The following is a 14,782-nucleotide window of genomic DNA, read 5'->3' on the forward strand; positions in this document are numbered from 1 at the left end:
AATGCAGCATTCCTTGTGGATAGCAACGCGATGTGTGACCAATGCGTCGATGCATCAACCAATACCATAAAATATCTAAAAGGTCTGCATTCTTGTTGAATAGGTCCACAAATGTCACCTTGGATACGTTGTAAGAATGAAATGTTCTCGGTCGAAGCCTTAGCAAAAGAAGGACTTCCTTGAAATTTAGCAAGAGAACAAGTTTTGCAAAACGAGCAATGGGCATCAGAAATTGCCCTGGAGGCATTAGAAAGCACGGGAGGCATCACAAGCTCCTGTGAAGCGAATTTTGAATCCTTTGATGCGGGGTCTTGCGGGGCAAAAACATGTTTTTGCGAAGGAGACCCTGCGGGGCTGCAGGGCTGCGTGCATGTGATGCAGGGGGCTGCAGGTGGGGTTGTAGGGTAGGAAGTTGCGGTGGCTGCAGGGGTCGGCAAAGGCTGCAGGGGGTCTGCAGCGGCGGCGAGCAGGAGCGGCGGGTAGGGGCTGCGTCGACAGGAAGATGCCGGAGGCCGGAGACGAAGGCGGCCGGCGGTGGAGAAGAAAAGAAAAATTCTAGGGCTCTAAAAGTTCTGGGTTTTAGGGTAAAGTGCGTGATAACGTGATGCATGATGAAATAATTGTGTATTATTGAATGATATAGGGTCCTATATATAGGCATTACAAAAACTATAATCCCGTAGGATTCAGAGTTCTAATCTATTAAGGAGATGTTAATCTATCTCCTAATAGAAAATCTATTAGACTAATACACATGATGATATAATAATAATTCTTCCGGAACATAATCATGGGCCGAGGAAATGACTTACTACTTACTACATTGAGAGTTTTGTGAGTAAAAAAGTAAAATTTAAATATCTCGGTGTCTTCAAGGGTGAAGCATTTAGGTGTCGCCAAGTGTCAGAGCTTGATGCCTTTTGTCCGTTTCCCAATTTCCAACCCGGATTACATTACTCTCTGTAACAGCTCAGCTCTCCCCACACCGCCGCCGCCGCCGACGACTCCGTCAAAACAGAAAAGAGAGCGAGCAGTTCTCGAACTGGAACCACAATCAAAACCAGAGCATGGACGCCGCCAAGCAGAAGCGTCCGAAGCCGAGACTGGACCGCCGGAACGCGATCAAGAACATTGACTACGACGCCGAGCAGCGCTCCCCTACTCCCCGAACCCGCTCTCTGGAGCTCTCTCCTCTCTCCCACAACCAAACCAGCTTCCGCGTCAGAGGCATCGAAGGCGAATTCGACCTCATCTGCCAGAGCCTCGGCCTCTCCGGCCCCGAAGACTTCTCCATCCCTCTCGCCGCCTGGGAGGCCCAGCGCGCCCGCTCCTCCTCCGACTTCACCCCCCGCTCTCGCCTCCACACCTCCTCAATCGACGCCGTTCCGGAACCTAAGGCCGAGCCCCAATCAGGCTCCAGAGTAAAATTCGGCGGCGGAGGAGGAGGAATTAGAGGTGTTCGACCGCCGCCGGTTGTGTTGAAATCTTTCGCTCCTCCTCCGCCTGTTTCCGCCGGTGACGTCAGCTCCTCGGATGAGGAGGACGCTGTGACGCCAGCGGATGGTGGAGGAGCGGGAGGTGAGGTGAGGTTAGGACAAGGAAATGAGGTGGCTGAGTCTGTGTCCTGCGGCTCGTCGCCGTCGAATAATGATAGTGATGAGTTTGGTGTTGGCATTGCTGTGAGGGTGGAGGCAGCTCATAGTATATTTTCTCCCAATGGCAAGTTCAGAAGGAGTGTTTCGTCTTCGTGGCAGAGGGGTCAGCTTTTGGGGAGTGGTTCGTATGGAACTGTGTATGAAGGCTTTACTGAGTAAGTTACTTCCTACTTCCTATATATGTGTATGTCGAAAGTTCAACTTGGAACTGTGTTATAATTGCTGTGCCTGTGTTGGTGGTGTTTGATATTTAACTGAGAAGACTTGTGAATGTTGAACATCTAATCCCAATGTTTCGTACTCTGAAGACTTGGCTCTCCTAGTTTGTATGCTTTATGTTGCTTTAGATCAAACAAAAGAAACTCCCTATAGTGTGGCAGCTTGGCAGGAGACTAGGAATCTATGGGAAGTTCTGTTCTAATGAATAGATACATATGGCCGTCATGATTGCAGTTTTGTGACATCTCGATTCTCAAATAGAAACATGCACGGCTGCAGAAAGTAGAATTTAGTTTCTGATTCATATCTGTTTCTCGTAGCTGTTACTCATCCAGCTTAACATTAGGTTTATTAAGTTAAATCACTGGGTGAACTTGCTGATTCTTAATCACTGTGCGTAATGTGCCAAGTGTATGCTAACCTTGTTGGAACATTTAACCAGCACTTATATGTTATGATCGTCCGAATTCTGTAGGCACTACATATATTTGTCGAATTTTGTAACTCCACACGTCAAGTATCGTACATCTCACTACCTTTTGAATTTTACTAAGGTATCAAGAGGATGTTTGCTTATACTCTAGCTTTTGAAACACTAATCTATATCAGAAGATCTATTGCAGTGGATATGGTCTTTCAATCTGTAACACAAGTACTTGTTCCAGTATCATTTTATAGACTTCTCGTACTTTCTTAAATTTGTTGAAGGACCGTTGTATCTTCTATGTGATAATGGCTGCTGTTTGATGAATGGATTCTTTGGTTTTGGTGTTTTACCATCGTCTCTTTTGGTCTTAAGGTTGACTACTTAGTTTTACTGATTTTGTTATATTGCTGGCCTCTCTATACCTATTTACTGCTTCAAATCATCAGACCTAATTTTTTTTGGTGTCCTCTTAGAAAGCTTTTGTAAGTTCTTTATCTGTTGAAATTAAGTGAGTTTTGATTTCCTCAATCCATTGGCTCAAGCTGTAAGATTTCTTAGCCAAAACATGTAATGTCGGAAAGCAATGGATAAAGCGAGTACGGGAATGAAATAAATTTGTTTTTATTTTGTATGGTTTTCATGTCTCTCATTCCATTGATTATATTTCAGTGATGGATTCTTTTTTGCTGTAAAGGAGGTTTCTTTACTTGATCAAGGAAGCCAGGGAAAGCAGAGTCTTTTACAACTTGAGCAGGTATCAGCTTTTTTGCTATTTCCTTTTCACAATTTATATGTTGTGTGTGTGTGTGTGTGTGTTTATCTGTTTTATACCTATACTAATATTGAAGTTGATAGCTTCTGAGACCTAAGTCAGGGGTGTGAACCTGTCTCACTCGTTATTCAACCCCTTGCATTCATCCTATTTCTGTTGTGACCCATCCTACCCTGATATTTTTTTTTACTTTTATTTCTAGGGCTTTGGAATAAGTCCTAATCTTAGAATAATTGAACTTCCCCAAAAACCCATTTCTTTGGCAAACTGGAAGTCATGTATACTATCAAAGAAACTAAAAAAAGCTCCTAAGCTTCGAAGAAACTTTTGACCCTCCCACCCCCACTCCCCAAAAGAGAAAAAAACCAGCTAGCTTTGTTCAAACTGAATGCCTTACAATATAATTTCTTCTTATACTGCCTTGTTGATTCTTTCTTCTAATTCTGGGATTGTTGGTTCAGGAGATTCATCTTTTAAGTCAGTTTGAACATGACAACATTGTTCAATATCTTGGCACAGACAAGGTATGCTCCATGCTTCCATGGTTTGCATCTCTTTTATGTTTCTGGGAAATTATCGTTGTTAATTAACAACTTTTGTAATGGCTGCATTTTCTAGACTGTCTTATATCATATTGGGACCTGGGACCACTTTGCATTAGTATGTAGCATCTATTCATGTTGACTGTGGTCAGTACATAGGTATTTGTTTGTGTTTGTGTTTGTGATTAACATACACACATATCTTAAGAGTTAGGAACTAGTCAACCAGCAATTGTGGAACAAGCCATGTGAGACTTGTGCGTTCTATTTTGTTTTTATTGAAGCATATAATTGTTTGAATTAATTTCAGTTTACTTCCCTGAACTTTAGGTCCTTTTTCAGGTGTGTCCCTTTTCTTTTATTTCAATCATGTGTGCCCTTGTACTTTTGAAATTCAATCAAACTTGGACAAATCTTCACCTTTCCTTCAAACTTATGCTATCAAAATAATGAGATAGATATCTATAAGAAGTTTTTGTGCTCCATATATGGTCATAAACTGAATGATGGGTCATCATTCTCTCATCCATATTATGATCTTGACGTTTTCGTAGGCTCAAATTTAAAATTTTATCCAGTTGTGAAGGTTTTTTAAAATTTAGGGCACACGTGATTGAAATAAAAGAAAAATGGCACACCTGATAAAGAACCTAAAGTTCAGGATTGTACACTGAAATTAATCCTAATTGTTTTCATGTCGTGTTGAGTTTTTAAATGAATTCTTTTCAAGCCTCTTGATAATACCAACTCCAAAGCCGATGCACCTGTTTCTTTTAGGACTGCCATACTGTTCTTCTCTGTGCTTATAAAATCATTAATTGAAGCCTGTAATCACGTATATACCATGCCTGCCGTATCCTATGGTTGTCACGCACTATCTAGTTGAATTATATTGAATTTGGGCGTCTCCTTCTATGAACAGTTAGTCTTTCAGCCTGCTTCTGTATGCTTTTATTTAGCTGACCCTTTATGGGTGGAATATTGTTACAGGATGAGTCTAAGCTCTATATCTTCCTTGAGCTTGTAACAAAAGGATCACTTGCAAGCCTCTATTCAAAGTATCTCTTGAGGGATTCCCAAGTCTCTGTGTTCACAAGGCAGATTTTGAGTGGCTTGAAATATCTCCACGATCGTAATGTTCTCCACAGGTAATATTGGGTTGTCTCTCCAATTTAATATTAGTTTTCTTTTCTGTAATTGTAAGTGTTTTTTTTTCTTTTTCTTTTTTGAATTAATTTTGTAGTTCTGAATTCCAGAAAGCATTTATTGATGTTCATTGTTTATGTTACTAAGATAATTCGTTGATTATTGAACATATCTCGATTTTGTGTCAAAAATGGAAATCGATCATGTCAATACTCAATACCCAGCCATCGAAATAGGATTCCATTTCTTTAATCTTATTTTTGGTTTTCTCTTTGCTGAAGGCCATAGAAAAACATGTATAGTGTTGACAATTTAGTTTCTTTTGTCTTAAAAATACTGCTTGTAGAAAAACTTTTTGTTGTTCAAGTAGTTGGAACTAAATGCCACCTTCAGAAAGACAAATAAGCAGATCCATCTCTGAAGAGAGAACTCATTTTTAGTATGCAGAACTGAGACAGCAGTTTCAGCTTTTTTTCGGCTCCACCCTTCTGTTAATTTCAGACTTTCAGTCTATGTAATTACTTCTCGGTTGTATCATTTATGTATGTGTCTATAAAATATGGAAATTCCAAGGCAATTGAGCAACCTAAATATATTCATTTAACTGATTGTGTATTTAATGTGGACAGAGTTTTACGCTCCAGACTTAGCAAGCTAGTTGATATTAATTTCAAACTTGAATAATTTGGGAAATAAACTTGTTGATATATTATTTATAATAATTTCTTGTTTTAAAATTCTTTGTTTTTCCTTAGGGATATCAAATGTCCTAATATATTGGTGGATGCATGTGGATCTGTGAAACTTGCAGATTTTGGTTTAGCTAAGGTAAGTTTTCTTAATGCTAACACTTCTATTGTGACAAACACACATACAATCATTTTAGGATCATCAATTTTAGTTTTAACTGATTTTTTTTTGTCCTTTTGATTATCTCCAGGCAACCAAATTTAACGATGTGAAGTCTTGCAAAGGGAGTGCTTATTGGATGGCCCCAGAGGTTAGTCTCTCTTTTTGAATGTAAATGTGTGCTTCTGTATGTAGACATCAGGTTGATGGATCATTATCCCCCTTTCCATTGTCATTCTAGTTTTAGTTGACTATGCATGTACCAGTAGTGATTATTCATGTGAACATCATTAGTCCCGTATATGTTTTTGAGTTTCCAGCCAGTAATGATGAGGCAATCGGTAGTACACGCGAGCCACCTGTTTAGGTGTACACCTCAGATGCTTGATTGATATTTGAATTCTTTTACGCTCTTGATATCTTATGGTAAAAATCCATGATCATGTTTCTCCTTCGGAGATAACATCCCGACTTTTATTATGAAACATATCCGTCCAACATTTTTTTATTTTTAGACCTCAAATGTCCATTTTATCATGTAACCAATTTCCATATATAGTACATATTTTTATTTCTTTCCCATGAGAGAGTGTAGAACTCGTCCTTCTAAAAAAAAAAATTTTAATATGGAATTCTATCCCTTTTGAGCTTTAGGAGTATCAAGAGGATGTTGCCCTTGTACAAATTTGTCGGAGTTGAAGACATGTTGAGGTGCAGAGACCTGTAGGAGAGTTTCTTTCTACAAGTTCGGTGGGAGGTTAAAGACTTGTGAAATGTTCAGAAGTGACGCCTTCTTGGTGCGTGATGTGTAAAAATAATTCAGAAATGAATAAGCTGCTGCTTTGTCCAAGTGAGGCTTAGTGTGAGCGGGGGTTTCCATCATTATGTTATGCCTTGTTTTGGAGAGGACTAGAATAGGAGGACAAAATTATTTAAAAGACTAAACTTGAATAGATAATCAATCTGGAACAGCAACACCCCGGTCGGGAACAGGAGTATCGAAGTTAACACTTTTAAGCTCTGAAGCAACTGACAACCATAGAGATACCCAAAATTGGTTTCTGTCTCATAATGTACCCATCCTCTGCCTCCTTCGATATCTTTCCGTTCGTACCACTCTAGACACAGCATAACAATTTGTGGGTCATTATATGTATATATTCAAGTAGATTAGATTTCATTCATCGTATGACTGATCTCCATTCATACCACTCTAGAGATTACCAAGACAAGGCATAAAAATCTGTTGATCATTGTATATATTCAAATAAATTAGATTTCTTTCATCATATGACTGAGTAATATAGTTTTACTTCATTTTTGCTTCTTTAAAAAAAATTTAAATTTGCAAGTTAAATATATGGAAAAAGATAGGGTAATGTTGGCATCAGATATGTTATACATTAGGAGGATAAGTATCCGTGGATTTGGTCATTTTGAATAATATAGGAGCAACTCTAAATTTGCTTTTACATTTTTGTGAATTCATATGAAACTAAATGCATATCAAGCGCTATGAAGAACAATAACCATTAAATTAATATCCACTAAATATCTTTTGGCACTTTTAAGTAAAATTTGGGCATAGTCTGTACCACTCTTGTATCAATGGTATCAGATTTATCGGTAAAACTTATAAGCTGTTGAATGTAGGTTGTTAATAGAAGGAATCGTGGATATGGGCTTGCAGCTGACATATGGAGTCTTGGATGTGCTGTGCTGGAGATGTTAACCCAGCAGCCTCCGTACTCTCACCTGGAAGGCGTAAGTTGTTCTTACTTCTGTAAAAAAAAATTGAATTTTTGTTTTCTTAACTTAAGAAGCTCATACTCAAGTAGAAATGAAAAAGTTAAAAGAAAAGTTACAATAGCAGAAACAGGTCTGATCCAGTCTTCCAGCTACAATATCCAAAATTTCATTACTCTCTCAGACCTGAGCTGTTTTTTACTTTGATGCTAAACTAAGTTGGGTGTGGTAACATTACTTTAGAGAGGACGGAACAATAAAAGAAAGGGCAACTAATAGATATAGGATTTATAATCACTCTTTTAGCAAGATAGGGTGTGACCTTGATGGATATGTCTGAATGGGATCTCGGCCAACTTGTTTGTAATCTGGTTTATAAATAGAGATAATCCTGACCAATCTTGCTCTTGATGCAGCACTGATTCTTTTTAGAGAACTATGAGAAATCTACTGTACAATGTTGTCGAGAAGTCTCTAGGACCTTTTAGACAACCCTTTATATATACATGAACAGAAAGTATGTATTATCATATACTACCTAGACGCATGAACCTCAGAAAACCTTCAAGCAGATCTAGTGAAGTGGATGAATGAAATTCATACAGTAGTGAATTCTACCAGTTAGTCAGATATAGAAACTCATTCAATGTCAAACTGACAACATTGATTTTTTATTTTTATTTTGTCGCGAATATTTTATCGTTTAGAAAATGTTCTAAAGTATATTTCTAAAGAACAAAGATAGTGTATGGCACGATTCCTTGCGAATGGTATAATGTCCTGTGTGGAGTTACTTTAGGCAACTCAAAAAATCATATATATCTTGTGTTGACTGGCAGATGCAAGCATTATTTCAGATCGGAAGTGGTCAACCTCCTGCAGTTCCTGATTCCTTATCCAGTGATGCAAGAGATTTCATTTTGAAGTGTTTACAAGTTAACCCAAACAACCGGCCTACTGCAGCTCAGCTCTTGGATCATTCATTCTTGAAAAGGCCTTAAATTTCCTCTGTCCCTGCTTCTCCCCATTCCATCCGTTTGCGTTCCTGAGACCTCTCAATCTTTGATGGTTATTTGGTATTAGATAGAGAAATACAGATCCTTCATGTTCCAACTTTCTTGAATGCTGGTGGTGGCCTTGATCTACATCAAGCCATAATAGATCATAGCAGCCGAAAAGTGATGTTGGGAAGGAGAAGTTATTTTCCAGCATTTTGACGAAGTTGTGAAAACAACACGGTGTGCATATGAAAGTGGTGTTGATCTACATCAAAGCCAAAATAGAACATAGCAGCGCAAAGTGATTTTGGAAAGGATAAGTTATTTTCCCCGTCCTTTTCACGACCTCGTGAAAAGGACAGTTGATGTGCATATGAAAGTGCTGTTGGTCCTCCTGTGGTGGAAAACTTGACTATTGACTCTTCTAAGAAAAGGAAGATGAACCTCAAGTGTTTAATGCCTCTGGATCATCTGCTCGATATTTGACATTATTCTTTATTCCGTGATCTGTCAATGTGATTAAAAATCAGTGCGTGCTGCGGAGCCAATATTGCAGGCATATCATGGTTACTTGCAGATATGATTACAGGGTATCTTTGGTGAATCTGAGAAGAGTCCCAGTCATGCCGCCGAATCCAACTGCCATATGGAATCGTAGGGAAACTTGCATATTGTTTTCTTTCATGTAAATCAATCTTGTAGATGATCAATTTCATGTGCAATCACGCTTGCTTAGAAGTTTTATGTAATTTATGTACATATGCAATGAATAGACTTTCCGATAGGGAGAACAAGTACAATGCTGTTTGGCTCAAATCCGAAGATTCATTTCCCTTGTTTTCTGTTTGGTTCCCATTCCAGACTCTACTACAGTATGTGAGTCGAGCTCTCCCTAATAAAATAAGTTGGGCTATGTGCAGGAAAAAACTCGAGTAAGTATTAATAGAAGAGGAATGAATACTTTTTGATTAATGTTTACGTTCCCGCCTAATCAACTCAAATAACTAGCTGAGCTACCCGCCAGCGTCTCTCTGACGGTCTGACCAGTTTCTTACCATTCTAGTCTCTGTTGAAGCACACCATATAATAAGGTCTCATCATTTAGTCCCGATGAGCTTTTACCCGGCCCGGCCCGCGAGAAAGTCCTTCAAAGTCAACTTTCGTGGGTAGAGGGTCTGGCTTAGATTAGAGGTGTGAAACCCGGCCCGTCAAAAACCCGCAAGGCCCAGCCCGCCAATAGCCCGCAAGGCCCGGCCCGCCAATAGCCCATCATGTCCGGCTCGTAAAAGCCCACCAAATAATAAAATATTATACATACATATTTTATTAGGTTTAGAATAAAACTATCGCATTATGAAGCAACTATACGAATGAAACTTCTCGGGATCGATCAACACTAGTCGATACGATCGGTATATATATTTAATGACTGTGTAAAAATTTCATCAAATTCGGACCTCATTTGACCGTCGGAATTTCTGGTAAACCGAAAACAACACTAATATGCCATAAAGGAAGACCCATTACCAAAATGCGAACACTGAAAACCGTTTGCATATCTAAAAATCACCTAATTTTTTATCACCGATTGTGTGCGGTCGCACCAAGGAAACTCATTTGGCAAAGCCCCGGTCAATGAGGATTTTAATATGTCAAAACGCCTCTTTTTTGGTTGACCGTAGGTACGGACGGTCAAACCATGTTCAAAATGGATGAAATTTTTACGGGGTCCCTAAATATATATATCGATCACATCTATTGGTGTTGATCAACAATATTTCAAAACTATAATTTATATGTGACTTTTTTTTAAGAATGTTTTCTAATAACTCTTTTATTGTTTCAAACCCTTAAATTATAGTATTATGTTTTTTTTCCTAATACAAGCTCGCAAGGCCCGCTTTAAGTGGGCGGGCTTAGATCTTCATATTTTTGAAAATACCCGGCCCGACCCGTCACTTATTTAAATATACTAAGGCCCGACCTGGCCCGACCCGTTGACGAGCCCTACCATATATTGAAACCTACTTTCTTGATTTCCCTTATGCAATTTGTTCATCGAGGTGCCCGGACTAAACTTGGTTAAGCCTTATTTACAAGTTTAACCTTCTTAATAACATCGTGTCAACTACTATTTTCCAAAGATTATAACCAGTGAATATTTGCACCCAAAAACTAATTAATTACACGAAATCACAGATAGGTCGTTAATTAAAACGTCTATAATAAATCCTGTAAAACATCATCGTTAGTAGAATAAGCAGAGATCGTTCAGTCCGAGAAATCAAAAGGGCCTCAAAACTTATCATGTTATTGGGGGATTTGAGTTGGATTATAAAATTACTACTGAAAATAAATCCTAAATTACTATTTACATGATCGATTTCTTTTTAACAAACTTAAACCAAATTTACCATTACACCACATAATTACAAGTTCGAACCTATCATGCATTCTAATTCGACCAATTACATACTTTTTAGACACCAATACAATTAGAGCCTTAGAGAATCATCTAATCATGCAAGATTTCAATTAACATTTAGACTGACTTAGGGCCTAATCTAAATTTGCATGCAATCGAATTCAATAACACTTAGAGTAGAAATCAAACAAGATTACATTTAAGCACAAAATCTTTATTGGAGACATGTTTCATGTATGGCGTCACCCACCATGGTTTCACATGCAAATTTCCAGAATTTTTACCACTTTAATCAACACAAACCGAACATACTTAGGGCATGATTTGATCTGTGTCAATATGGTTGATGAATCTAGCACTCAAACACAATCTTAGAGACTGCATCCAAGCACTAAATTCATATGCACATATCTGAAAATTATCTAAAAGTATGAGAAAGATGATTAGAACACAACAATAGAAATACAAACTCAATAAGTATAGGAAACCATCAATTCGGCAAGAACCAAAACTCCAATAGATTAATCTGAAAATTTCAAATTCATATACAAAACAATAATCCCACATAAACATCATACAACAATCTTCATAGACAAAGTATTGTAGAAAATCAAAAACAAACAAAGCTATGGAGATGAGTTGAGAGAATCACACGTTGTAGGAACCTTGGAGGTGTGTCTTCAATGGTGATTTCAGTGGAGATGGAATTGGTATAGGGGGGAGAACAGCTTGTTGTTCTGGTGAAAGATGTTTGAGGTAGTTGTAGAACGAGAATCTGAAAACAAATAAGAGTGCAAACACATGTACAAATAAAATGGTATGTTTGGATTTGGATTTAATGAAGAATGAACGATTTGCTAGCTTGACGATTCTTTGTGGACTTGAGTTTGGATTTGGATTTGACGAAGAACAAGCGATTTGGTAGCTTGATGACTCTTCGTGGACTTGAGTTTGGATATAGATTTGATGAAGAACGAGCGATTTACTAGCTTGATGATTCTTCGTGGACTACAGTTTGGATTTGGATTTGATGATGAACGAGCGATTTGGTAGCTTGACGATTTTTCGTGGACTTGGGAGACTTCGAGATTTCTCGAGAGTGATCTTGCTCAAGTGATTTTCTCTCTTCTTCTCAAGTCCCACTCTCTTCATGTTGGAAGGGGTATTTATAGTGTCAAGGCTTCTATTTTATAGAATATTTTAATGACACTAAAATAATAAATTTCTTTAATTATATAATTAAATAAATATGTATTTTCTGATTAATTTAAAATTAGTTATTCTCATAACTAATTAAACTATAAATAATTGATTTAATTATAACCGTTAAGGAATTTATTAATTTAATCAAATGTCCGATTATCATTTCGAATCGTCAATGACATTCAATTTCCGATTTAAGTCGCAATCACGTAGCTTCGATTACGATCATCCATTTATATGCTGACACGAGTTTTATTCGGATCCGCACTAACTTTTTTGACTTTTGGGCCACGTTTGTAATTTTGTCGGGTTCTTGGTCGATTTATTTATTTAATGAAGATGATTTACTTCATTAAATTTCATGTGTCTACAAATGCCTCCACTTCAAGTCGTGTTGCAGACATGTCATCGTCACGTGCCGAAAGTGCAGCTTGAAGTATGTACTCTGATTTGGAGAATTTGTGGAGCTAGCTTGCGAGGCTCCGCAAATTTCATGTGTCTACACTTGTATATAGGGATCAACATTATCGCATTAAATTTTTTTTATCTCAAATATGGTTCTATACATATATGATGATGGATCTAGCTAACTGTTTGAGAGTGTTAAGACCAAAGGAGAGTGAACTCAAATCCCCTTCAAGTTAGTTGTACGAAAGGTTTAGAATGATATTTGAGGTGGGATTGATCCAGAGAGTCCATTGCAGCTCAAATTTAGAACAATTTCAAGGTTTTCAATTTTGCCAAGCTCCACAGGAATGTTGCCAGTGAGCTTGTTGCTGTCGAGATCAAGCATTTGCAGACTCGAACACATGCCAAGTGATGCAGGTATTAATCTAGAGAATGAGTTCCTACTCAGAATAAGCTTGTTTAATGTAACAAGCCAAGCCAAGCTTGCTGGTATCAGTCCCTCTAATTGATTAATAGAGACATCCAAGACTTGAAGTCCTCACAACGATGGCAATGCATGAGGCAGGGGAGCCTCCAGAGTATTGTTGTTGAGGTCCATCATTTGTAGCTCCGTGCAACTCCCAATCTCATCATCACCTTCCAACCTCCCAACAAATCATGTGCTTGCTTTTTCACTTTGTTTCTTTTTCAGAAGCCACCCACCGAAAGCATCTCTACTTGCTTTTTTTCATTTTATGAATGGTTCTTTTCAGAAGCCACCCACCGAAAGCAGATCTTCATGTGCTTATATATTGTTCCATCTTTTCGCCGTTTTTGTGTCTACTTCATGCCTTCTTCATCATTTCTCCATGTTTCATCAGTACTATAAGTTGCAGAAACCATGATACTTTATTACCAATATTACCTTAATTAGCTCCATGTTGTCTCAAGTAATGACACATGCTCCGGGCCAATGGCTCTTCTTTCACTTCCAAGTTCTCTGGTGGTTCAGCCACCCTTATTTTGGATAATTCCTTAGCCAACTTAGTCTTTATGTCATCTTGAAAATCAGCAACGCTTGAATTCAAAGCTACCTTCACATTCTTTTCGGGCCTTCCTTTGGTCTGCTTTACAGCCTGAACATGAGATGCATCATTCCGGTCCACATTTGAATTGGTTACATCTTTAAGCACTGCCCTTCTTTTATGCTACAAGCTGATGGTGGAAACGAGAGAAGTTCCAGCTTTGGAATTCGCTTGAAGAGCTCGCTTCAGGCCTTGTTTAACAACAGGTTGTGAGGAGGAAACCACCTCAACTGATGCACCAAAGGCTTTCGCCCGTGCTCGTGTCATTCAATCAATAGACTCTTCAGCTCTGGCAGCACATGTATTCTCCTTATTCATCTTTGCACAGGCCTTTGTAGAAGTAGAAGATCAGTGAATCAACTCAGACTGAATTCCTGCTCATCACAACCACCCCAGCAAAACACCGCTGTTTTGTGTCAGAATCTGGCGGGCAGGGCTAGAACAGGTGGACAACAAATATATAGGGAAGCCGATATATGCGGTCTCTGAGTTTGGCCGTGATGATAATACGGGAATTGAGAGCTGATGGGGAGTTTGAAGGAGGTGCGGTCATGACAATTCAATGATTGAATCATTGAATGATTGAGTGTGGTTGTGCTTTAGTGCAATTGGTTTTTTTTTTTAGTCTGACTTTGACATTTGATTTTTTTTACTGGTCTGACTTTGATTTTTTTACTGGTCTGATTTTGACCTCTTTTTTGTAGGATTTTGACAAGAATCTGAGAGTCGCGGTCAATCTAGTCATTCGACCACTATCGAAACGCGTTGATTTCTGGCGGATTTGAAGAACGTAAACGACCTAATCACTTGACTGCTTTCATTTCATAGAATTGACAGCACTCAATAAAAGTGTTTTAGGCTTTACGCATCACATTCACCATGGCGGCTTTCAAGAGTTTGAAGAACGTAAACGACCTAATCGCTTGACTCATTTCATTTCATAGACTTGACAGCCCTTAATAAAAGCGTTTTAGGCTTTACGCATCACATTCAGCATGGTGGCTTTCAAGAGTTTGAAGAACGTAAGCGACCTAATCGCTTGACTGCTGTCAATTCATAGACTTGACAGCACTCAATAAAAGCGCTTTAGGCTTTACGCATCACATTCAACAAGACGGCTTTCAGGAGTTTGAAGAACGTAAACGACCTAATCGCTTGACTGCTTTCATTTCATAGACTTGACAGCACTCAATAAAAGTGTTTTAGGCTTTACGCATCACATTCAACATCGCGGCTTCCAGGAGTTTGAAGAACGTAAACGACCTAATCGCTTGACTGCTTTCATTTCATAGACTTGATAGCACTCAATAAAAGCGTTTTAGGCTTTA

At 38.5% G+C, this 14,782-nt stretch overlaps 1 protein-coding gene across 2 annotated transcripts; it reads left to right on the forward strand.

Moving 5' to 3' along the window:
• Nucleotides 1-918: 918 nt before the first annotated feature.
• Nucleotides 919-9,192, forward strand: LOC126793309 (mitogen-activated protein kinase kinase kinase 1-like). Of its 2 annotated transcripts, XM_050519780.1 has the most exons (8): nucleotides 922-1,810; nucleotides 2,971-3,055; nucleotides 3,535-3,597; nucleotides 4,606-4,763; nucleotides 5,517-5,589; nucleotides 5,702-5,761; nucleotides 7,264-7,374; nucleotides 8,196-9,192. In XM_050519780.1, exons 1-8 carry the CDS (start codon nucleotides 1,068-1,070, stop codon nucleotides 8,355-8,357), a joined length of 1,455 nt encoding a protein of 484 aa, XP_050375737.1. In that variant the 5' UTR covers nucleotides 922-1,067; the 3' UTR covers nucleotides 8,358-9,192. The 2 variants fall into 2 exon arrangements, with proteins under 2 accessions (XP_050375738.1, XP_050375737.1); XM_050519781.1 differs by lacking the exons at nucleotides 7,264-7,374; nucleotides 8,196-9,192 and adding an exon at nucleotides 6,265-6,726 and having other exon boundaries at nucleotides 919-1,810.
• The last annotated feature ends 5,590 nt before the right edge of the window (nucleotides 9,193-14,782 follow it).

The sequence above is a fragment of the Argentina anserina genome, chromosome 5 (assembly GCF_933775445.1).
Source record: "Argentina anserina chromosome 5, drPotAnse1.1, whole genome shotgun sequence".
NCBI lineage: Eukaryota > Viridiplantae > Streptophyta > Magnoliopsida > Rosales > Rosaceae > Argentina > Argentina anserina.